General features: G+C 62.7%; 3 protein-coding genes and 1 long non-coding RNA gene across 6 annotated transcripts; 2 read left to right on the top strand and 2 right to left on the bottom strand.

The window, feature by feature from the left end:
- Positions 1-91: 91 nt before the first annotated feature.
- Positions 92-1,495, top strand: PHPT1 (phosphohistidine phosphatase 1). Of its 2 annotated transcripts, none has more exons than XM_058693492.1 (3): positions 92-335; positions 667-791; positions 1,068-1,246. In XM_058693492.1, exons 1-3 carry the CDS (start codon positions 176-178, stop codon positions 1,185-1,187), a joined length of 405 nt encoding a protein of 134 aa, XP_058549475.1. In that variant the 5' UTR covers positions 92-175; the 3' UTR covers positions 1,188-1,246. The 2 variants fall into 2 exon arrangements, with proteins under 2 accessions (XP_058549475.1, XP_058549476.1); XM_058693493.1 differs by lacking the exon at positions 1,068-1,246 and adding an exon at positions 1,262-1,495 and having other exon boundaries at positions 109-335.
- Positions 1,315-5,292, bottom strand: LOC131491036 (uncharacterized). The gene is made up of 3 exons (XR_009251279.1): positions 5,156-5,292; positions 4,084-4,232; positions 1,315-2,661 (listed from the first exon to the last, which is right to left on the bottom strand). It is a non-coding gene; the product is annotated as an uncharacterized LOC131491036 (long non-coding RNA).
- MAMDC4 (MAM domain containing 4) lies at positions 2,739-10,735 on the top strand. 2 transcript variants are annotated; one of them, XM_058693477.1, is made up of 29 exons: positions 2,739-2,806; positions 3,323-3,433; positions 3,514-3,687; positions 3,767-3,892; positions 4,086-4,216; positions 4,300-4,384; positions 4,524-4,649; positions 4,749-4,883; positions 4,965-5,053; positions 5,138-5,311; positions 5,663-5,747; positions 5,821-6,000; positions 6,089-6,217; positions 6,374-6,505; positions 6,618-6,739; positions 6,828-6,939; positions 7,116-7,232; positions 7,335-7,469; positions 7,579-7,715; positions 7,785-8,004; positions 8,074-8,211; positions 8,302-8,420; positions 8,504-8,594; positions 8,797-8,943; positions 9,106-9,240; positions 9,352-9,479; positions 9,577-9,685; positions 10,171-10,346; positions 10,480-10,735. In XM_058693477.1, exons 1-29 carry the CDS (start codon positions 2,767-2,769, stop codon positions 10,519-10,521), a joined length of 3,645 nt encoding a protein of 1,214 aa, XP_058549460.1. In that variant the 5' UTR covers positions 2,739-2,766; the 3' UTR covers positions 10,522-10,735. The 2 variants fall into 2 exon arrangements, with proteins under 2 accessions (XP_058549460.1, XP_058549459.1); XM_058693476.1 differs by having other exon boundaries at positions 7,311-7,469.
- Positions 10,736-12,644: 1,909 nt separating this feature from the next.
- Positions 12,645-16,392, bottom strand: EDF1 (endothelial differentiation related factor 1). The gene is made up of 5 exons (XM_058693475.1): positions 16,213-16,392; positions 14,597-14,648; positions 14,079-14,239; positions 13,686-13,779; positions 12,645-13,055 (listed from the first exon to the last, which is right to left on the bottom strand). The coding sequence occupies exons 1-5, from the start codon at positions 16,288-16,290 to the stop codon at positions 12,994-12,996; spliced, it is 447 nt and encodes a 148-aa protein (XP_058549458.1). The 5' UTR covers positions 16,291-16,392; the 3' UTR covers positions 12,645-12,993.
- Between the last annotated feature and the right edge of the window lie 6,601 nt (positions 16,393-22,993).

Genomic DNA, 22,993 nt, shown 5'->3' with positions numbered 1-22,993 from the left:
TGGCCAGTCTGTGTTGCGGGTCGGCGACACGATTGGCTGAAGCTCCGGGCCCGGGCAGCAAGGCCCCGCGGGATTGGGTCCGGGCTCCCAGGGCCCGCCTCCCGCACGGTCTACTCGACCCAGGGTCGCTGCGGGAAGGGCCGCGGGCTGCCGGGGCGGGCGGGCTGTGGGAAACATGGCGGCGGCGGACCTCGCCCAGATAGCCGATGTGGACATCGATCCCGACGGCGTCTTCAAGTACGTGCTAATCCGAGTCCACGCGGCGCCGCCCTCCGACGCCCCGGCCGGGAAGAGCAAGGAGATCGTGCGGGGCTATAAGTGGGCCGAGTACCACGGTGAGGGCGGGGCCGGCCGGCGTTTTCGGGGCGGGGCTGAGGGCGCCTGGGGGCGGGGCTGAGGGCCCTGGGCGGGGAATGAGGCGGCGTCGAGAGAGGCGGTCCTGTACCCGGTCTGAGGGCGAGGGTCCTGGAGGGCGAGGGGCCGCCGTGGCGCGACCCGTGTCTCCTAGTCCCAGGACTCCTGCCCGGGTGCACGCCTTCCTCCTTTCATGGCGTCCCAGCCTGGAGGGGCCCCTCTCCTGGGGAAGGAGCTGCCCAGAGCCGGAGCTCCAGATCCCCCGGGCCTCCGCGGGCCGTGGCACGTGCTGAGCCGCCTTCCCTGTCCCAGCCGACATCTATGACAAGGTATCGGGCGAGATGCAGAAGAAGGGCTATAGCTGTGAGTGCCTGGGAGGCGGGCGCATCTCCCACCAGAGCCAGGACAAGAAGATCCACGTGTATGGCTACTCCATGGTGAGCCCCGGCCCGCGGAGGGGGGCGGGGGGAGGGACCAGCTCTCACAAGCCCTCACTGCCCTGCGCTGAGGACACCTGCGGCACTGGGGGTTCTCTGGCTGTCTGGGCCGCAGACCCCTCCCGCCAGTGGCTTCCCCATCTCCCACGAGTAGTGGGAGGGAGGCCACTGCCTGCCCCTCAGCCACAGTGGGCCGCGTCCCGTTCCTCCACGAGTCCCTTCACGAGGCCACGGTGGAGACCCAGGGGCATTCACACAGCGTCTCTCGGCACCTAGGATAGGCTGCGCCCTGGGCTGGAGGGCCCACGCGCAAGGACTGCTCACCTTGGCGGCCAGCTTACCCTGGGCGGTCAGGGAGGGCTGGCCACGTCCGGCTCCAGCGGGCCCCCTCCATAGCCGCCTCCTGGGTGCTGCTGCCGATGGACGCCCAGAGCCAGGACGGGGCTGTGAGCGTCGGCTTCTGTCTTCAGGGTTATGGTCGTGCCCAGCACTCAGTCTCCACTGAGAAGATCAAAGCCGTGTACCCGGACTACGAGGTCACCTGGGCCGACGACGGTTACTGAGGCCTGCCCGAGCGGCCCACTATACCCCCTGGCGCTATGCACCCCGGGCCAGGCCTTGGAGACCAACAGCAGCCGGGCCCGAGTGCCCAGGTTTACCTCACCTGCAGGAATTAAAAACGTTATCGCCCCTGCTCTTCCTCAGATGTGTGTGTGTCTTGATCTGTCTGCTTCCCGGTCACCCCTGGGGACCCCTGGCCGGAGGGTGTGGGTGACAGAGAGCTGGAGGCGGCCCTGGTAGCCGCAGGGCCCCTACTGGCTGTCCCTCACCTGGCTCCACATCTGGGGGCCCCTGGGGGGGGGGGTGGCGTGCACACTCAGCCCTTTGTGCTCTGATAAGGGGGCCCCTGGGCTGCTGCCCCCATTTATGGCCTGATTGCTCCTCTCCACCCCTCCTGTGTCCAAGGACATCTGGGAGGAAACTCTTTGATGAGCCCTTGCGCAAGGAGTTAGCACCAGGTCCCCCAGGGCCAGCTGACATCAGTGTCCCCTCGTGATCTGCCGTTTGAAGTCACATGAAGTTTCCCAGACCCCTCGTAAGACCGGGTCCCATGGCACCCGCCCTGCAGCCACAGGCTCTGAGGGTTCAGGCTTGGAGCCGGGAGCCCCCCTGCAGGACCCCCTCCTCTCCTCCCAGTGCAGGGCTGAGGGGGGACGAGCTGCGGCAAGTGGATGTGTGGATGAGGGGACAGCCGAGCACAGCTGTCCCTGTGGCTCCCCGTGAACACGGGTGCCATCTTGGGGCAGGCCTTCCGTGAGCTCACGGTGGCCTCTCCAGGCTGTTGTGACCACATCTTAGTGATGAGGAGACAGGATCTGGTAAGACCGAGGTCACGTGGTGGTAAATGCCCTGTGCCCGGCAGCACCCAGCCACGCTAATCAGAACACTTGTTGATGAATACATGATCGTCCCTTACAAAGGAATGAGCAGCCACAGGCAGCCACAGACTGTGGTGGGGAAGGACGAAGTCCCTGGTCACTTGGGGCAGGGAGGCACGGAACGTGGGGCTGGGGGCACAGGTGGGGGGTGCGTGCTGGGCTCCTGCCCCAGCTCTGGGAGACAAAGCCCGAGTGGGTGCTTTCTCTGGTGGGGCCTCCGCCAGGCAGGGCTGGGACGGTGGGCCTGATGACTGAAGCCCGACCTTTGGTCAGAAGTATCCGGGCGGGTGGGAGCCTACCTGGGCCAGGGGCCCCTCTCCTGGACGCTTTTACAGTCGGACGTTCGTCCTCATCAACACAGGGCGGGGCCTGCTGACGGGCAGCGGGTACAGAAGGGGCCAGGTCCCCCCTCCAAGCAGAGCAGACTCAGCCTGCGGGGCCACAGGCAGATAACCGGGCGAAATCCCCGTGAGGCCGCCTGGAGTGCGCTGTCCCTCGGCCTCGCTGTCCCTCGGCCTCACTCCCCCCGCCCAACCATGCGTCTGCCCCACCACCTCCTGCTGGCCTTGCTCCTGGGTGAGTGTCAGGTCTCCTCCCCAGGAGAGGGGCAAGGCCCTGGGTGGCCTTCGGGGGGTGCCCGGGACAAGCCTTTGGGGGCCTGGGGGTTGCCCCATCGGGGAAGGGGCACGAATTCTGCTTTACCTGGCCCCAGTGTCCACCCGGGTCCCAGGGCGAGAGGGCCCTGGGAGCAGAGCCTAGTCTGCCACTCTTGGACCAAATGGAGCCTGAGGGGGCCGGGGGCATTTCCTTGTTGGGTTCCTGCTCCCTTCCTCGGGGGGCGTCCCATGTCGGGGACCGTTGGTCCCATGCTCACAACCCCCCCCCCCCATCCTGACGTGCAGCCCGCCTCTCCCGGGCCAGATGCGTCCTGCCTGGCCCTGACCAGGACCCCCCAGCTGGCAGGACCCAGCCCCCTCCCTCCCTGACCTCTTGGCCTAGGCCTCAGAGCAGGTGAACAGTATCCTGGGCCGCCTGGGATTGGCGGGGGGGGGGGTCACCCCGCCCCAGGCCACCCGCCTGTCTCTCTCCTAGCAGCAGGGCCCCCAGGCCGGGCCTGGGTCCCCAACGACTGCAGGGCCCCCAGCGAGGCCGCGTGCAATTTCGTGTGTGACTGCCCAGACTGCTCTGACGAGGCCCAGTGCGGTGAGCCGGGGCCCGGTGGGGCGGGCAGGGGGCGGGCAGGCCAGCCCTCTGCAGGCAGCCCTGAGCCCCCCACTTTCCAGGTTACCACGGGGTCTCGCCCGCCCCGGGCGCCCCCTTCGCCTGTGACTTCGAGCGAGACTCCTGCGGCTGGCGGGACATCAGCACCTCAGGCTACAGGTGGCTGCGAGACCGGGCAGGAGCCACACTGGAGCCTCTGGGGCCGCGCTCAGACCACACTCTCGGCACAGACCTCGGTGAGGCCCTGGCGGGTGTCCGTGACGCCCCCTCCCCCCTTCACTTCCAGCCCCATTTCCTGACCTCTCTGCCGGCCAGGCTGGTACACGGCTGTTGGCACGCACCGCGGGAAAGAGGCGTCCACGGCAGCCCTGCGCTCCCCTGTCCTGCACGACGCCGCCCCCACCTGTGAGCTGAGGCTCTGGCACCACACGGCCACTGGAGGTGGGTGCCCAGAACTCCTCCACCAGGGTGGGGCACCCCGAGGGGAGGGACTGGGAAAGGACGGAGGGCCGCTGCAGAGACCGGGAAGGTACCTCAAGGGAGGGACAAGGGTCCTACGGCAGGGCACAGCCAGCAGGCTGCGGGAAGCAGCGGGGCCCAAGCCGCCCCAGGACCCCCCGCCCCCCACTTACAGATGTGGCTGAGCTGCGGCTAGAGCTGACCCACAGGGCCGAGACGCTGACCCTGTGGCAGAGCTCTGGGCCCTGGGGCCCAGGCTGGCAGGAGCTGGTGGTGGCCACTGGCCGCATCCGGGGCGACTTCTGGGTGAGCTGGGGGTGGTCTGGATGTGGAGGGAGCAGGGAGGGTCTGAGCCCTGACTTAAGTCCTGAGAACCCCACTCTTTTCAGGTGACCTTCTCTGCCACCCGAAATGCCACCCACAGGGGCACCGTGGCCTTGGACGACGTGGTCTTCCGGGCCTGTGGGCTGCCCAGTAAGGCCCCCGTGCCGCGGACCCACACCTGGGGGGCAGTGGGTTAGCAGGACCCAGATGGCCTTGAGCCTCTCCCCCAGCTGCCCCGGCCCCCGGGGTCTTGGGGTCACGGTGACGGGCTGCCCCTCCCCCATGTCAGCCCCCCAGGCACGCTGCCCCCTGGGGTACCACCACTGTGGGAACATGGCCTGCGTGGAGCCCCACCAGCTGTGCGACGGAGAGGACAACTGTGGGGACGGCTCAGATGAGGACACGCCCACCTGCCGTGAGCGGGAGGGGCTGCTGGGGGTCACCAGGGAGCATGCTGGAGCGGGACAGGCGGGGTACGGGCCCTGCCGGCAGCCTGACCCTGCTTCCCCCACAGGCCGCCACACGGCCACCGACTTCGAGACGGGCCTGGGCCCGTGGAACCGCTCGGAGGGCTGGGCCCGGAACCACAGTGCCGGCCCCAGGCCGCCAGCCTGGCCGCGCCGGGACCACAGCCGCAATAGCGCGCAGGGTGAGGCCCACGGGGGACCGCCGGGGAGCACCCACCGGGGCCCCGCCCGGCCACCCCGGCCCACGTCTGGTGTCTCCCCAGGCTCCTTCCTGGTCTCCGTGGCCGAGCCCAGCGCCCCCGCTGTCCTCTCCAGCCCCGAGTTCCAAGCCTCAGGCCCCCACCACTGCTCGGTGAGGTGGGTCGGGGACACGGGGCCGCCCGACCTGGCTGCCCAGGCCCGGGGGTCTCCCTGACCTTCCTTGGCTTCTTCTCAGCTTATCTTCTACCACTACCTGCACGGGTCTGAGGGTGGCTGCCTCCAGCTGTTCCTGCAGATTCAGAGCCCAGGCTCCCCTCAGGGCCCCGTCCTGCTGCGCAGGCGCCACGGAGAGCTGGGGGCCGCCTGGGTCCGAGACCGGGTCGACGTCCAGAGCGACCACCCCTTCCGGGTGAGGCCCGAGAGGGCGGCGGCCAGGGGTGGGCGAGCGGGAAGTCCCAGAAGGCCCCCCCGCCCCCCGGAAAGCTGGGCAGGGGAGATCAGGGCCCCCCCCCCCCCCCCAGGCTGTGTCAGCAGGAAGCTCTGGGAGCAGGCCCAGGGAAGGAGGGGTCGCTTTCAAGGCCTGCCTGGGGGTGGTGACAGGGGAGGGTATCCGGTGACACGAGGCGAGGCGAGGCGAGGCGAGGCGAGGCGAGGCAAGGCAGGGGGAGGGCTGGCTGGCGGAGCCGACCTGGGGATGACAGAAGGATGCGGGGTGGGGGGAGGGCGGGGGGGGCACACCCTGAGTCCCCTGTGCCCTCAGATTCTGCTCACTGGGCACACAGGCCCAGGCGGTGTCGTGAGTTTGGATGACCTCATCCTGTCGGACCACTGCCAGCCAGTCCCAGGTGGGCCCGCTGAGCCCCTCCCTCTCCAGGAGAAGCACAACCCACCCCCCTGACCCCTGTTCTGTCCCCACAGAGGTGTCTGGATCACCTCCTGGGCTCTGGGCCGCAGCCCCCTGGCGCCAGCCGTCCAGCCTGCGGCCCCGGGACTTCTGCGAGCCGGGACATCTTTCCTGCGGGGACCTGTGCGTCCCCCCAGAGCAGCTCTGTGACTTCCAGCAACAGTGCGAGGGGGGCGAGGATGAGCAGGACTGTGGTGAGGGGCGGCCGGAGCTGGCAGGAGGCCGGGGGGGCCCTCTCTTCCTCCAGACCCTCCCCGACCCTCCCTGCTACTGCCGTTCCAGGCACCACGGACTTTGAGCCCCTCACAGCGGGGGGCTGGGAGGATGCCAGCGTGGGGCGACTGCAGTGGGGGCGTCTCCTGGCCCAGGAGAGCCGGGGCCCTGGCGCAGGCGCCCGCAGGACTGCTGCTGGTGAGGCCCGAGTCCCCCCATCTGCGAACTGCACCCCCAGAGGGGACCTTGCTGTGCCTCCTCTCACCAGGGAGTGTGCCTGCCTGGGGCAGCGGGGTGAGGGGGGCGGGGGGGCCCTGGCAGGAATTGGCTCTGAGAGGCCTTGCTTTTCCTCAGGGCACTTCCTGTCCCTGCAGAGGGCCTGGGGACAGCTGGCGGCAGAGGCCCGGGTCCTCACACCTCCCCTGGGTCCCTCGGGCCCCCGCTGTGAGCTCCACATGGCTTACTATTTCCAGAGTAACCCCCAAGGTACCCACCCCCCCCACCCCCCGCTGTCCCTCTGGCCCACCCCGCCCCGAGGCACCCTGCGGGAGGGTGGGGGAGGAGGGCTGGGCAGACCCACAGTGACCCCCTCGGCCAGGCTTCCTGGCCCTGGTCGTGGTGGAGGACAGCAACCGTGAGCTGGTGTGGCAAGCCCCGGGCAGCAGCCAGGGCTGGAGGATGGACAGAGTCCTTCTTGGGGCACGCCGCCGGCCTTTCCGCGTAAGGAGGGCAGCCTGGGGGGGGGGGGGGGGGGGGTCACAGAGCCAGCGCTGACTCGACAGCCCCCTCCCTTGTGCTCCTCACGAAGCTGGAGTTTGTCGGCCTGGTGGATTTGGACGGCCCTGGCCAGCAGGGCGCTGGAGTGGACGATGTGACCTTGAAGGACTGCAGCCCCGTGACAGCCACTGAGAAGGACTCAGGTCCTTCTGCCCGCTCCCAGCCCCTACCCAGGGGCCTCTCCCCGCCGCCCCCCGTCACCACCTCGAGGGACCCTGGGAGCCCCCACCCCAGAGAGCAATTCTCACACTCTCTAGGGACACAGGGCGGGTGTGGGGGTGCTCGGGGCGTGCTGACCCCACCGCGGCCCCGCCCTCAGAGGTCTCCTGTAACTTCGAGCGGGACACGTGCGGCTGGTACACCGGCCACCTCACAGATGCCCACTGGCGCCGGATCCAGAGCCACGGCCCCGGGTACGACCACACCACAGGCCGAGGTAGGGCAGGGGCACCCAAGCCCGGGGGGCGGCTCTCGGTCTGGGCCAAGCCCCTCCTGGTACCCGGGGTCTCTGCAGCTCAGCCCGGTGTCCCTGCCGCAGGCTACTTCTTGCTTCTGGACCCCACGGAGCCCCCAGCCCGGGGCCCTGGTGCCCACCTGCTCACCCAGCCCCAGGTGCCCACAGCTCCTCAGGAGTGCCTCTCCTTCTGGTATCACCTCCACGGGCCCCAGATCGGTGAGCGACCCTGGTGCCGGGCAGGGCCTCCTGGGTCTGGGCCCCTGCAGGGGCGGAAGCCTTCAAGAGTCGGGCTCTGGTCCCCTCCTACCCCCGCCCCCCTGTCTAGGGACACTGCGCCTGGTGCTGAGGCGGGAAGGAGAGGCAGACACGCTCCTGTGGTCACGGACCGGCACCCATGGCAACCACTGGCACGAGGCCTGGGCCACCCTCCACCACCAGCCGGGCTCTGGCACCAAGTACCAAGTGAGGCCCCGCGCCAGGGCGGTGGGGGACAGGGCCAGCCCACAGCCGCTCACCCCCCTCTGCCCCCAGCTGCTGTTCGAGGGCTCCCGGGACGGCTACCACGGCACGATGGGCCTGGACGACGTGGCCCTGCGACCCGGGCCCTGCTGGGCCCCCAGGCGGTGCTCCTTTGAGGACTCAGCCTGTGGCTTCTCCAGCGGGGGCCAAGGCCTCTGGACGCGCCAGCCCAATGCCACGGGCCACGCCGCCTGGGGCCCCCGCGCTGACCACACCACGGGGACGGCTCAAGGTTCGCATCGGGGGTGACGGAGGGGTGGGCAGAGGGGGCCGTGTGGGGGCTGACGCTGGCGCCTCCCAGGGCACTACATGATGGTGGACACGAGCCCCCGGGCCCTGCCCCCCGGCCACGTGGCCTCCCTGACCTCAGAGGAGCACCAGCCTCTGGCCCGGCCTGCCTGCCTGACCTTCTGGTACCACCTGAGCCTCAGAAACCCAGGTGAGGGGTCTGCAGCCCGGGGCCCCCGAGCGGCCGTCAACCCCCCCGCCTCTGCTGCTGCTGACCTGGGCTGGTCACTCGGCATGGCAGGCACCCTGCAGGTCCACGTGGGGGAGGCCGAGAGGCAGCAGGTGCTCAGCATCAGTGCCCACGGAGGGTCCGCCTGGCGCCTGGGGAGTGTGGACGTGCAGGCCGAGAGGGCCTGGAGGGTGAGTGACGGGGGCAGGCGACCTTTCGCTTCCGGGGCCCGCCCAGACCACGCACGAGGCTGCCCTGCCCTGTCCCTGCCCAGGTGGTGTTCGAGGCGGTAGCCGCCGGCGTGGAGCACTCCTATATCGCGCTGGACGACCTGCTCCTCCAGGACGGGCCCTGCCCTCGGCCAGGTGGGAGCCCCGCGGCCGGGCCCCGGGCCCCCTTGTGGCTGATCCGCGGCTGGTACCAGCTCCAGTGCGGACCGGCAGATGCCTGGCCTGGGCCCCTGGCCCCCCGGCCCCAGCAGGACAGAGAGGGGAGGCAGCAGCGCTCACTGGCTGGGCTCCCCGGGGGCGTGGGGGCACCCCTGCCCACTGCCCAGGTCTCCCGCAGCTTCCTGTGACTTTGAGGCTGGCCTGTGTGGCTGGAGTCATCTGGCCTGGCCTGGCCTGGGAGGGTACAGCTGGGACTGGAGCAGTGGGGCCGCACCTTCCCGCTACCCCCAGCCCCTGGTGGATCACACTCTGGGCACAGAGACAGGTGGGTCCGAGGTGGGCAAGGGGCCCCGGGGCCACACACACACACCCCGGGGGGGCACGCACCCCACCCCGCCCCAGGCCAACCGGCCCAGCCCGTGGGGGCTCCCATCAGAATCAAGGGCCACGGCCAGTTAGCCAGGCACGCTGTCCCTCTCACCTCCAGGACACTTCGTGCTCTTTGAAACCCACGTGCTGGGCCCGGGGGGCCAGGCAGCCTGGCTGCACAGCCAGCCTCTGCCCGCCACCGAGGCCTCCTGCCTCCGCTTCTGGTACCACATGGGCTTCCCGGAGCACTTCTGTGAGTGGGGCCGGGCCAGTAGCGATGGGCGCTGGAAGCAGCGAGGGCGGATGGGGGCAGCCCTGGCCCACCGGGCTGGGGACCTGAGCCGCCCCGGCCCCCTTCTTGCAGACAAGGGCCAGCTGCGGGTGCTCCTGAACAGCGCCCGGGGCCAGCTGGCCGTGTGGAGCATGGGCGGGCGCCTGCGGCACCAGTGGCTGCTGGGCCAGGTGGAGGTGGCCAGCGCAGAGGAGTTCCAGGTGAGGCCGGGCCGCCCGGAGCCGGGCGGTTGCGGAGGCCCCAGGCCCCGCCCTCCTCCTCCAGCCCGCGCAGCCAGCCCCCTCTCCCTCTGGTCAGATCGTGTTTGAAGCCACTCTAAGCGGCCAGCCAGCCGTGGGGCCCATCGCCCTGGACGACGTCGAGTATCTGGACGGACGGCACTGCCAGCTGCCTGCACCCGGCCGGGGTAAGCGCTGCCCAGGTCAGCCAGCCCCGCCCCAGATCCGGGACTCCGTCAGGCTTGGCAGCCTGTGGCTTGCACGGCTGCCCAAGGAGCCAGGAGAGCCACCGAGGCGGGACCTGCCCCGCCCCTCCCCCTGCCCACTGTCCCCTCCCTTTCTGGGCCGGGCCACCCCTGCCCTTGGTCCCTCAGGAGCCGAGTCGGCTCTCAGCCCGCCTCTGCACTCCACGCCCTCACTCCCAGACCCTGGAGGAGGTGCCCGGCGGGCCGGCGGCCGTGGCCAGCCTGCCCGTGGAGCCCACGCGGCCCACTGTCTCTTTGTGATGGAGGGGCGGCTCTAGCTTGAGGCTGTGACCCCCGCCAGGTCTGGAGCCTCGTGCTGGCACGACCTGCCAGGGTTTCAAGGATGGGCCGTCCCAAGTGCCACCTCAGGGGACAGGGCCGACAGGCAGGGCTTGAGTCCTCGGGCTCACACGGCCCTCGGACCACAGGGGACACGGTAGTGGCCACATCGGTGCCAGCCGCGGTCGGCGGTGCCCTCGTCGTCCTTGTCCTCCTCGTCCTGCTAGGACTGGCGGGACGACGCTGGCTGCAGAAGGGGGGCTGCCCGTCGCAGGGCGAGACAGCGGCTGTGGCCCCCGGCTTTGACAACATCGTCTTCAATGCGGTAGGAGCCCCTGGGTAGGGACAGGTGGGCAGGGCTGACTGGGGAGAAGCCCCCTGGTCCGCTCTCCCTGGCCAGGGCCGTCCGCACGCGCAGCGGCCACCCAGCAGTCAGAGGCCCCTCTCCTTCCTCCTAGGACGGTGTCACTCTGCCGGCCTCACTCACCGACAGCCAGTAGATGACGCAGAGAAGACTCTGGCTCCTCACGAGACGGTCGCCCCCCACCCCCTTCCCCCAATCCCTGACAGACAGAGCCCAAGGAACAACCCCTGCCCCTCCCCCAGGACGCACTGAGCCCCCACACGGTCACCCAAGCACCGAGACTGCCACCCGCGTGCCTGGGTACGGTCCTCACCCCAACAATAAACGCCCTGGCCCCCGAGGGCAGCCCCCACTTATTGGCTGAGGTCTGTGCACCCTGCTCTGTCAGCGGGAAGGTGGGCTCTTGGGGATCCCCAGAACTGACCCAACCTGCCTGAAAGGATGTGCTTGGGGGCACCTCCCACAGGTCTCAGTGACTCAGCTGACAGGTAACAGGCAGGCCACACGGGACGGGGCCGAGGGCTAGAGGCACCAGAGGCAGATACAGCGGGACCCTGAGAAGCCCCTGCCCCTGGCCGGGCAGGCACCCCAGCACTCAGGCTATCCAGCCCAGCCAGTGGGAATCTGACCCAGGCCCTGCCCAGCCCTTGCCTCGCTGGGTGATTCTTTTTTTTTTTTTTTTTTTTTAATGTTTATTTACTTTTGAGAGAGAGAGAGAGAGAGAACACAAGTGGGAGAGGAGCAGAGAGGGAGACACAGAATCCGAAGCGGGCTCCAGGCTCTGAGCTGTCAGCCCAGAGCCCAACGTGGGGCTCGAACCCACGAACCGTGAGATCATGACCTGAGCCGAAGTCGGACCTTAACCGACTGAGCCACCCAGGTGCCCCTCGTTGGGTGATTCTAATTCAGGACAGGGAGAAACCCCAGACACGGACTGACTAGCAAACGCTGAAGCAGCTGTCAGGGACATAAAGCTGGTCTGGTGAGGAAATGCCCTTCTTTGTCCGTGATTCCACATAAAGGTCCCACGTCCACTGTCCCATGGTAAAGGGTCCGTGCCGTAAGTGTCCCCGAGCTCACCATCCCGTGGGCAAACCCAGTGGTCCCCGGAATGATGTGTCTCAGAGGTCACTCGGTGCCCTGGGGATGCTGCTGAGGTCACTGGAAGGCAAACCCAAGGCTCCCACCCTCCTGACCTCACGGGGTCCAAAGATGAAGGCAACCCCCCTCTCTCAGAGGTGTCAAGGCCCCTGGTGTGCCTGCATTCCCTCCTTGCCTAGTAAAACGGAACTGAATCTTCCTAACCCAGGGAGGGTCCCCGGCTCTGCTCTTCCACAAGGGAAATTTTTTTTTTTTTTTTCAACGTTTTTTTATTTATTTTTGGGACAGAGAGAGACAGAGCATGAACGGGGGAGGGGCAGAGAGAGAGGGAGACACAGAATCGGAAACAGGCTCCAGGCTCCGAGCTGTCAGCACAGAGCCCGACGCGGGGCTCGAACTCACGGACCGCGAGATCGTGACCTGGCTGAAGTCGGCCGCTTAACCGACTGCGCCACCCAGGCGCCCCGGGAAATTTTTTTTAAAAAATCACTTATTCATTAAGTAAGCTCCAACCAAACCCAACGTGGGGCCTGAACCCACAACCCCTGAGACCAAGAGCCTCACGCTCTGGGGCACCTGGGTGGCTCAGTCGGTTAAGCATCCAACTCTTGGTTTCTGCTCGGGTCACGATCTGCCATGGCCTCATGAGTTCAAGCTCTGGGTCAGGCTCTGTGCTGACAGCGTGGAGCCTCCTTGGGATCCTCCCTTCCCCCTTCATTCTCTCTCAAAATTAATAAATAAACTTTAAAAAAAAATCACACGCTCCACCGACCGAGCCAGCCAGGCACCCCCACAGGAAGTTTTGACACGGCCCTGCCCGGGCCTGGAAGGTCCCACTGGGCACGGCCGTCCTGGGGAAGGGGAGACAGCCACACCTGCACAGCCAAGTGCCCCCTCCTGCCTGGGGTGAGACCACGTTGCCGTCCAGCCCACTGGAGACTCCAGGCCAGGGGAGGGCACGGGTCCGGGATCAAGGGGCTGACTAAAGCCTGTGGCCTGTCCCAGCAGACGGTGACGAGGAAGCGGCACCACAGAGGGTGACCTTCAGGGTCCCTCAAGTACTCCCCAGGGCATGTCAGGAGAGCCCTTTCTTCCCTACATCGTGGGCCAAAGAGAGACACACGCGGGGACCCGGCAGATCAGACCGGACACCAGCAGGAAGGGCAACACGTTTATTAGCTTCTCTAAAAGCCGACTGGAGAAGACATCTTCTCTTCTGGGTCAGGCCACCCCACCCCACAGCCCCGCCAGCGTGAGGTGGTCCCGCTCAGAGCTCCCCGGGGAGCCGCCCCAAGGCTGGGCAGACACCAGGGGTGGGAAGGAAAAAAAATCAGGAGAAGCAATACTTTGCAAGGTTTTGTTTGACAGCAGGGTAGAGGGGGTTCCCGGGCAGGGCTGACGCCCCGCGTTCCGCTCGGCCACGTGAAGAGACCACGCTGGCACCGGTGGTCAAGGGGAACCAGCCAGGCGAGATCAGCCGGAACGCACTGATTTCGAGGCTTTGTGTTCATTTCGCCCTGGGCCCCTTCTCAATCGGCTTCCCGATATCCTTCCCCCGGAGCTTCAGGCCTGAAAGAGCCATTGGCCCGCTCACCGCCACGGCGCCCCGTCTGGGACCCAAGAGGCGGGGCGGCGCCACAGCGTCCCCACCCATCCGCCCTGACACGGCAGCATTGCGCGCACGACCTTCTCCATGGGAAGGAGGGAAGGAGGGAAGGAGGGAAGGAGGGAAGGAGGCGAGAGAGAGCAGGGAGGCGGAGGATCACCAGCAGTCCTGGCTGGGCTTAGCCCCCCACGTGCACCTGCCAGCCCCCCAGCGGACAGGGCCGACGCCCCTCCCAGAACCAAAACTGGGACTCCAGCGCTCTGGGAGCTCCCCGTGCTGGGGGCCATGCTGACACCAGAGAGGAAGTCAATGCCCATGTTGGCAGGGGAGGGGGGGACACAAGTGCCTGAACAGGAGGGCCACTGGGCCCTCTGTCCACAGGCCCAGAGGGCGCTGGCCAGCAGCAGAGGGAGGGGTAGACAAGACGTGAAAGGTGAAAGCAGGGGAGGGCGCCCAAGACGGTGCCCTCATGACCTTCTTAGGGGTCTGGAGAATTCCACGGCCTCAGGGGCCATCCTGTGCTCAGCACCTGCTGAGGGCACCCGGTCAGAGGGCAGCAGCGGAGACCCAATAAGGGACCTGAAGACACTCACCGATAGCTCTCTCGATCTTGCCCAGAACCTGGTTATTAGGAATGGCCCGTCCGCTTTCATAGTCCGCGATGACCTGTGGCTTTTCGTTGATTTTCTAAAGAAACATATCACACGCACAGCGGTTCGGTAAGAAGAGGCCACGAAGCTAGCACACAGCCAAGGGAGTCGCCACAAGCACCACCTTCCAGGCAGCACGCGGCCGAGGGCCTTACTGAGCAGCTGGGGCTACACGCGCTGGAAGCCACCTCATGCTGGAAAGGAACTTACGTCCGCCCTGACCCGGCTTCCAGAGAGAATCCCAGGGCCAAGGACAAACAAGGCCTTGAGTCCCGGCCCCCTCCCCCCACCCCCTCCCCCCCGCCAAGCCTGGGAGGACGACCCTGCCGCGCTCACCGTGGCCAAGTCCTTCTGAGTCAGCCCCTTGCTCTGCCGGCCTTGCTGGATCACCTTGCCCACCTCCAGGGTCACCCGGTCGTGGTGCAGCTCCTCAGTCTCCCGGTCCAGCTTGGCCGTGTTCTTGGTGATCGAATGCTGTTTGTTCTGGCCGGCGGCCCCTGGACCAGCACGTGACAAAAACAGAGGACAGGGTTTGCAACAAACCCAAAATAAAGCCGTTTCAAGACGGGGACCAGGCATGACAAGCGACCTGTGCCAGGGAGACACGGGAAGCCAGGTATCCAAACACGGGGAAGTCACAGGCATAAGAGCATGGAGTCCAGAATTCGGTCCTCACTACAGGAAGTGAGGCACAGCTGCTCAGATAAGACCCCAGGTGTCCCCCAGCCCCGCAGCGGCCCCAGCTGCCAGCAGCCGCCCCGACACCCCTGGGGGCAGCACAGGCGAGGCGGGCGCCTGTCACAGAGATGCCCCGACAGCGCACCCTCGTTTTGTGAGGAAGCACAAGTACTCACACTTCTTGGAAGTCTCCACATCTTCTCCCCGTCTCTGAGCTGCTAGGATAGCCTAGAACGTTCACAAAAGGGTTCTGGTCAAAATCGGCCTTGGCAGGGTCTGGCAAACACCAGCTGAGGCCGCTGTTAGCCGGACAGCACGCGTGCCCACCGCAGGCGCCTCTGGAGCCCGGGGAAGCCCGGCTCGGAGCTCCCGGCCCCAGGCACTGCTGCGCTTCCAGACTGACAAGCTCGGCTGGTGCGAAACCCAAGCTCACCTCCTCACCTCGCAAAACCCTCCCTCTGCTATCAGGCACGAGGTACCCCCGCGCCCGCCACCCCCACCCCTCGCTTCCTCACTGCGGACAAGCACAGGCTGACGGGTTCCTCTGAGAAATCCGTGCTCACGGCGGACCTACTCCTCCACTAGGCTCTCCTGCAAAACCAGGAAGGAAGGTCAAGCGCTGGCCGGGTGCAACCTTCCTCCGTGGACCTGACTCCTGAGAGGAGAGCCCAGCCCCCAGACATCACCAACGAGAGCAATACCCTTCTGTCTACGTTTGCCAAAAGTTAACGCAACGGATTTCTTGACAATTCTGATGCTGCGGAGAAGTGACCGGGGCCCTTCTGAGTGTGACACGTTCAGAGATGCTGTCTAGACATGTTCGGGTGACTCCTAGCTTATGGCTATGAAATTTCCTCTGGGAAAAAAAAAAAAGGAACAGCGAATTTGGTTTTGACCATGCAAATGATAAGGTCAGGGCAGGTCAGCGACTGCCAGGTGCTAGGGCTGCATCCAGTCCCGGCCCAGACCGGGCCCCAGGGCGCAGGCCCCAGGCCCGGCAGAGGTGGTCACTGAAGCTCACAGGTGAATTCCGCATAGATTAGCCACGCTAGAGACCGGTTACCAAGTACCTCCCAGGGCGTGTCATCTACACTTGAAAGACCCAGAAGCACTGGGTCTCTAGGCCACCTCAGCCCAGTCACAGGGACCCCCGATGGCCTGAAACGCGCCTCCGCGATGCTCCACAGGCAGCGTCAGGCTGCCCAGGCATCTGCGGGAGAGACTCTGGGGGCGTCCGTACCGCCTCCGCCCCCTATCTGCACCGCGGTCCCCAATCCCCGCCCCCAGGTCCACCTCTTCAACCTCACCTGGTCCCCCAACCCCCCCATCCCGGCTGTCAGAGGCCGCAAGTCCACCCTGTCCCTGTCCCTATTTACAGCCTCACCCCCGACCTGTGTCCCTGGCTCCAAAGACTGCTGGGCCCTTCCGCACCCACCCCAGCGCAGCCGGTCCACGCCCCCACCATCTCCCTCACCCCTCCGTCCTCCCACCACGCCGACCTGTCGTCCCATACCCTGCGGCCGGGCCCTGGCCCTTGCCCGCACCCCGCCTCTGTCGTAACTGTCCGAGCCCGGCCATTTTCCTCACGCCGGTGTCCTGTCTCCTAGCCCCGGCGCCATCCCCTCACGCAGGCCCCTTGCTGATCCGCCACCCCCCTGGCCCACCCAGCCCCGGTCCCCACCCTGCCCCTAGTCCCCGTCCCCACCGGGTCCCCCATCCCCGGGCTCCCCGCCCCGCGGCCGCCCCGCCCGCGCGGCCGCCCCTGAGTCCCGAGGCCCACACGGCGCCGCACCTGCTTGGACTTGGCCTGGGCGGCCGTGGGGCCCTTCTTGCGCAGCACCGTCACCGTGTCCCAGTCGCTCTCGGCCATGGCGGGCAGGCAGGTCCGGCGGTCCGTCCGGCGGCTCCGCGGCAGCTGCTCGAGACCCGGCGACGCGACGTCCCCTCGTCGCTCGGCCGCTTCCGGCGCCCGCCGCCGGCCCGCCCCCGCCTCCCCATTGGCCGGCGGCTCGGGGGGCGGGCACTTCCCTCTTCTCAAGGCCAATCCGCGCCCGGCTCGTCCGAGGGATCGGCGGGCGGCGCGCGACGTGGGGAGGGAGGCGTCGGGGCCGTGCGCGGCCCGGGCGCGGAGGGTGCTCTGACGGCGCCCTGGGCTAGGCCCGGGGACGCTGGCGGCAGGGCGAGGGGACGCGCGGTGGGGACAGCGGATCCCCGCTGGGGGGAAAGTGGGGAGGGGCGACTCGGGGAGGAGAGGGGGCACCGGTGTGCGGGGGAGACCAGGGCCCCTAGGAGGCGGAGGGGTGCGGTGGGGCGATGCGCAGGAAGAGCAGGGGTGCGGTGGGGGCGAGGGCGCCAACAGGAGGGATGGCGTGAGTGGGGAGGGTGCCGGGGCGCGCCGAGAGGACAGGACCGCGGAGCCCCGACCCCAGTGGGGGACTGGCGGCCCCGCAGGCGCTCGGTGGGCCCACACCTAGCTCTCGGGTCCACCTTTGGGCACGGGGAGGGACCACCCCCTTCCCGGTCACATGCGCGGTGGGGATGCGGAAAAGTGGATGCCAAGGGACACGTTGCCTCCTCAGCTTTTCTGTATTTGAGCTCAGTTTCTGTTTCGTGCTTTTTATTTCGTCACCCTGCACGCAATTTGAAGTTCAGTTTCCCTGGAGTTGCGGTCACGTGTTGTAAAGATGTTGGGGACGAGGGTGGATCCGGGTTTGGTGGGGCCTAAAGCATATGCAATTTGGGGTGGGTCTCTCCTTAAAAAAAAAAAAAAAAGTAAAATGATAAAAATAAGCTTAGTTACAAAAGTTAATATTCTTGTATAACGTGTATATTTTGTATAATGTTAAAAATGGATGCTTTGGGGCGCCTGGGTGGCTCAGTCGGTTAAGCGTCCGACTTCGGCTCAGGTCACGATCTCATGGTCTGTGAGTTCGAGCCCCACGTCGGGCTCTGGGCTGATGGCCCAGAGCCTGGAGCCTGCTTCCGATTCTGTGTCTCCCTCTCTCTCTGCCCCTCCCCCGTTCATGCTCTGTCTCTCTCTGTCTCAAAAATAAATAAACGTTAAAAAAAAAAAGTTTTTTTAAATAAAAAATAAAAAAAAAAATGGATGCTTTATTTTACAGTAATTACTAGCTTACAGATAACTTACATAATGAGAAGTCAGTACGTTTTCAAAAGCCGACAAACTCCTCAAGCATCACAAAGTTGGGAAAAATAACATTTGTACGAAGTATCAAATGCATCTCTTTACTGCTTTTGCTTACATTTTTGGCTGTATTCTCTTGGCCACCTCATGACTTTGCAGAATGGTTTTATGAAAACAGCAGAAAGACTCCTCAGACATTTCCCTAGGCCGTTTGACAGAATTTGTATCTCATCTTTGGTATTGACATTGGTTTGGGTAACACTTGGGGCTTTGCATAGATGCGCTCACCCTTGGTGGCATTGCTATGGCTCCCTGCTCCACAGATGGGAATTCGGACCCATGCAGTCCCCGTCTAAAAGAAAAAAGATACACAGTACATAAAATTGTGTATACTGTGTTACGGAATACATTTATCGGAGAAGATAAACGTATCGGGTGCGCGCCCCGGCACCTTCCCCACTCACGCCCTTTATCCAGATGTTGGGGAGAACCAAGTCCTCCGCTCCCAATTTGCAGACTCACTTCTGGTTCAGAGCACAAATCTTGTTTTCTTCCTCACTTCCCCGTGCCTAGACTGTGGGGGTGGGCAATTCGCAGCCATAGAAGACGTAACCACCCAGGGAAGGCAGGCAAAACAGCATCATAAAAATCTCCCATAGGGGCGCCTGGGTGGCTCAGTCGGTTAAGCGGCCGACTTCGGCTCAGGTCACGATCTCGCGGTCCGTGAGTTCCAGCCCCGCGTCGGGCTCTGTGCTGACAGCTCAGAGCCTGGAGCCTGTTTCAGATTCTGTGTCTCCCTCTCTCTGACCCTCCCCTGTTCATGCTCTATCTCTCCCTGTCTCGAAAATAAATAAAAATGTTAAAAAAAAAAATTAAAAAAAAAAAAAAAATCTCCCATAAACCCCAACTAAATGCGTCCCAACTCGAGATCGCCATAGTGGGGTCCCAAAACTGCCGTGGTCTCCCCAGTGGGCCCCAGAAAGAGTGTGATGAAGGAACAGCCTACCTGGAAAGAGGCAGCGGCCTTAACCGATCGTTAACATGGGGTCCGTGGATCTCGCCAACATTTGACCACGTGAACCCACTACAGGGCCCTCGAGAGTCATGGCTGGGATCCCGGCAAGAGAAGTCGCATCAGCCCCGCGGCGTTGCAACTGCCCTGGGTGGCTCAGGCCCAGAGAACGGCTATCCAGACCTAGACGTCCTCTGTCCGCGCGGGCATCTGCCGGTATCCGCACAGCCCCGTCTAGCCTTTGGTCGGGAGTCCAGGCCTGAAGCCACAAAGACTTCCGGTGCCCCTGTCCTTGTGCGTGCTCTCCTACAAGGACACGGGTGGTGCAGGCGTCTGTGCCTCCTCCCACTCACCGGCTCACACCCCCTCCTGGCTCTGGGTGCTTCCAATTGACTCAGGGTCCAGGGAAGAGTAGCCTTGGGGACGGAGCTGGAGCGGGCGTCACACAGCCAGCTTTAGGAGGCCTGGTAAGCAGTGCGTAGCTTTCCGGCGGTGTCCTGCCAGTCGTGTTGGCGAATCCTCTGCCTGCAGTGCTGAGGGTAAGCTGTCTATCAGCGTCAGCCCTTTATCTTCATACAGAGAGGAGAGAAAAAATTATAAAGCCTTCTGGAAAACAAAAGCCCCAGCTGTTGCTATATTTCTAAGATAAAGATTGATTTAAATATTGTGTTCCCACTAAAAGATTAGTGTTAAACCTTATCAACTGAAAACTCTCTAGTAAAATCTAGTAAACGCGAGAGTCTTCGTGAACGAGGGATTATTCACAATGACAATAGACGGACTTTAAGGTGCTTCCGTGATTCCGCCTCCCGGTAGTCCAGCCTTTGTGTGTTTCGCTGCTCTAATTTTTTTGTTTTTTATTGTGGTAAAGTACCCTTAACACAAAATTACCATCTTCGCTATTTTTAAGCATACAGTCCGCTAGTATTAAATACATTTGTAATGCCATGACACCATCACAAGCATGCATCCTCATAACTTCATTTTGTAGAATTGAAACCGTGTCCCCCTTAAACGCTGACTTCCCATTCCGCATGCCCCCCCTTGGATGCCCCCCCCCCATTCCACTTTCTACGATTTCGCCTCCTCTAGGGACATCATATGAGTGGAATCCTGCAATATTTGTCCTTCTGTGACTGGCTCTCAGCAGTGTCCTCAAGGCTCACTCATCGCACAGCGTGTGTCCGAAGTTCCTTCCTTTTTAAGGTTGAATGCTATTCCGTCGTGTGCCCGTACCAAAATTGGCCATTCAGCCAGCCAGCCAGCCACCTGCGGACATGGGTTGCTTCCGCCATTGGCCGTTATGAATGATGTCATGGGTAATCCTGCTGTGAACACAGATGTACACGTAGCTTTTTGTCACCCTGCTTTCAATCCTTTAGACATAAGGAAGTGGAATTGTTGGGTCGTATGGTATTTCTGTCTTCGAGTCCCACCATGTTCGGACTTCCCTTGCTTCCAAATGAGAAGTCAGTGGTGGGTGCCGTCGTGGGTAACATCGTCCTCTGCAAGTCATGTGACATGGTCTCCACTTTCAAGATTTTTCTCTTGATTTTTGGATTTTCCTTTCAAGTGCCCAGGTACACATTTGGTTTTTTATTTGGGGGAGAGACAAGAGTGTGCACGCGCAGGGCAGTGGGGGAGGGGCAGAGAGAGAGGAGGGAGACAGGATCCCAAGCAGGCTCTGTGCTGACAGCTTCAAGCTTGACACGGGGCTCGAACTTGTGAACCGAGAGATCGTGACCTGAGCCAAAGTCGGAGGCTTAGCCGGCTGAGCCCCCCGGGCACCTCACTTTTGTTTTTATTTATCCTACTCGGGTTTCCTGAGCTTCTTGGATACATACGTTAATGTTGTTCATCACATTGGGATGATTTGGGGGCACCTGGGTGGCTCAGTCGGTTAAGCGTCCGATTTAGCTCAGGTCATGATCTCACGGTTCGTGAGTTGGAGCCCCGCGTCGGGCTCTGTGCTGACGGCTCGGAGCCTGGAGCTGCTTCGGATTCTGCGTCTCCCTCTCTCGCTGCCCCTCCCCCACTTGCACTCCGTCTCTGTCTCTCAAAAATGAATAAGTATTAAAAAAAAAAGGGACGATTTTTACTAGTGTTTAGATATTTTAATTTTTCTGTCCCACTCTTTGTCTTGTCTTTTCTCCGGGATGTGATCCTGCTAGTTCTGTCTGTCCCACCGTTCTTTTTTCAATCTTTATTTGCTCTGCTCTTCAGATTGGATAATATCTCCGGCTATTTTCAGGGGCCCTCAGCCTATTTTCTGCTTCTCTGATATGGTATTTAGCCCAGAGAAATTTTCCCTCCAGCTGCTATATCCAGGCTGTCTCCACTGTAGGTGTCACAGGAGGTGACATCTGGGCTTCACCTCCAGTGCACAAGGTGTCGTGGGTCTGACAGTTCCAGACAGACGCCTGCAAAGAAGAGGCCTCTTCGAGATTTGAACACGAATAACCCACTGAGTTTGCCTTTGGCAAAGAGCGCTGTGCCCACAGTGTGGAGAGTGGGGGCGTGTGCGTGGGGCTGGGGCGGTGTCCAGGGGAGTGTGGGCAGTGCTTTGGACTGGCCAGGGCCTAAGGAGTGGACAGGTGCCTGGAAGGGGCAGAACACCCTATGGAAGCCAAGGATGTCAGGTTGGATCCACACACCAACGTGCCTCTTGCTGATTGTTAACTTAAAAGTTACTGGTTGGGGCGCCTGGGTGGCTCAGTCGGTTGGGTGACCGACTTCGGCTCAGGTCATGATCTCGCGGTTTGTGAGTTCGAGCCCCGCGTCGGGCTCTGTGCGGACGGCTCAGAGCCTGGAGCCTGCTTCGGCTTCTGTGTCTCCTCCTCTCTCTACCCCTCTCCTGCTCACGTTCTGTGTCTCTCTCAGTAGTAAATAAACGTTTAAAAAATTAAAAAAATAATAAAAGTTACTGGTTATTTCCTTTGTCAGCATTTCGATGAATATTGTTAATAGCAGATCCCTATAATACACTATGATTGTATTTCCTTTTCCATATAACTTTTTCCTATATTGATGGTTGTTTCTAATTTTCTGGTCAGTCATATGTTTTGTTTTGTTTTGTTTTGTTTTGTTTTGTTTTGTTTTGTTTTGTGTTTTTCTTCTCTCTGTGTCCCCCCTTCCTGTCTGTGAGAGCTGTCATCTCTCAAGGGGGCCCACCCGTCCGGTGACTGGTCATCTTTGTGCTTCCCAGGCCTCGTCCTCTGCCGCCCACTCCCCCCAGCCCACTGCGGGACCCAGATCAGCCCGGACCTGCCCTTCGGAGCTTCCCTGAGCCCGGCTCTCTGAGGAGCTTTCCTCTCCTGGAGCCGCTGCTGGCCTCTTCTTGGCCAGGTGTCGGTGGCTTTCCTGACCTTGGTGGACACGCTCCAGTAGCTTCCAGACCAAGAGTATGTGGGAGGCACATGTTTTGAGACACAGCACGTTTGAAAGTGTCTTTATTACATGAATTATAGATTGGAATGTGTTTTGTCTTGGATTTCAAAAGCGTGTTCCCTTGTCTTCTAGTGTCCACCTTTCTGTTGAGATGTCCCATGCTTTCCCGGCTGTCAGTCCTTTCTGAATGATCTGCTTTGTGTGGGTGCATCCTCTCTCGCTCTCGCTCTCACTCTCTGAAAGTTTGCAGAATCTTTTATCCTCCCTCCTTTTCCTGCAATTTCATGATGTGGCTTTCTTTTTTTTTCATTTTTTTCAATGTTTATTTTTGAGACACACACACACACACACACACACACACACACACAGAGCACAAGCAGGGAAGAGGTAGAGAGAGAGGGAAACACAGAATCCGAAGCAGGCTCCAGGCTCTGAGTTGTCAGCGCAGAGCCCGACGTGGGGCTTGAACTCAGAAATCACAAGATCATGACCTGAGCGGAAGTCGGAGGCTTAACCGACTGAGCCCCCCAGGTGCCCTCTTGTGCTATTTCTTTCATAACTTCTTCCTCTCGATTGTCTGTTTCCACTCTCTGAAACCACTGTTACTAAGATGTTAGAGTCTGGCATTAAGAGTCTAATGCTCGGGGTGCCTGGGTGGCTCAGTTGGTTAAGCGTCTGACTTGGGCTCAGGTCAGGATCTCACGGTTCACGGGTTGGAGCCCCGCATCGGGCCCTGTGCTGACAGCTCAGAGCCTGGACCCTGCTTCAGATTCTGTGTCTGCCCCTCCTCCCCTCACTCTCTGTCTCACTCTGTCTCTCAAAACTAAATCAATGTTTAAAAACATTTAAATTCCTTTTCTTTCTGTTCTACTTTTGGGAGAGTTTCGAATTTTATAATTGTTCTACAGACATTTTTCTCTAACCCGATGGCACATCTTGCATTCCTAAGTGCTCCCTGTTATGTTCCGTGTGCCCCGGTGGGGCCCCCCTGTCTCACAGGGCTTTCGCTCTTCTCCTGTGCGGGTGCTG

Source organism: Neofelis nebulosa, chromosome 12 (assembly GCF_028018385.1).
Source record: "Neofelis nebulosa isolate mNeoNeb1 chromosome 12, mNeoNeb1.pri, whole genome shotgun sequence".
Lineage (NCBI taxonomy): Eukaryota > Metazoa > Chordata > Mammalia > Carnivora > Felidae > Neofelis > Neofelis nebulosa.
The sequence above is the reverse complement of the archived record's forward strand: the minus strand, read 5'-3'. Positions and strand labels throughout refer to the sequence as shown.

Coding starts and splice junctions, on each gene's coding strand:
- MAMDC4 (XM_058693476.1), top strand. CDS start 2,767: ATGCGTCTGCCCCACCACCTCCTGCTGGCCTTGCTCCTGG. Junction 2,807..3,322: donor CCTGCTGGCCTTGCTCCTGG/GTGAGTGTCAGG, acceptor TCTCTCTCCTAG/CAGCAGGGCCCCCAGGCCGG. Junction 5,748..5,820: donor CCACTGCCAGCCAGTCCCAG/GTGGGCCCGCTG, acceptor CTGTCCCCACAG/AGGTGTCTGGATCACCTCCT.
- PHPT1 (XM_058693492.1), top strand. CDS start 176: ATGGCGGCGGCGGACCTCGCCCAGATAGCCGATGTGGACATCGATCCC. Junction 336..666: donor TAAGTGGGCCGAGTACCACG/GTGAGGGCGGGG, acceptor TCCCTGTCCCAG/CCGACATCTATGACAAGGTA. Junction 792..1,067: donor ACGTGTATGGCTACTCCATG/GTGAGCCCCGGC, acceptor CTCGGCACCTAG/GATAGGCTGCGCCCTGGGCT.
- EDF1 (XM_058693475.1), bottom strand. CDS start 16,290: ATGGCCGAGAGCGACTGGGACACGGTGACGGTGCTGCGCAAGAAGGGC. Junction 14,649..16,212: donor CCCAGGCCAAGTCCAAGCAG/GTGCGGCGCCGT, acceptor TGAACGTTCTAG/GCTATCCTAGCAGCTCAGAG. Junction 14,240..14,596: donor TGTGGAGACTTCCAAGAAGT/GTGAGTACTTGT, acceptor GTGCTGGTCCAG/GGGCCGCCGGCCAGAACAAA.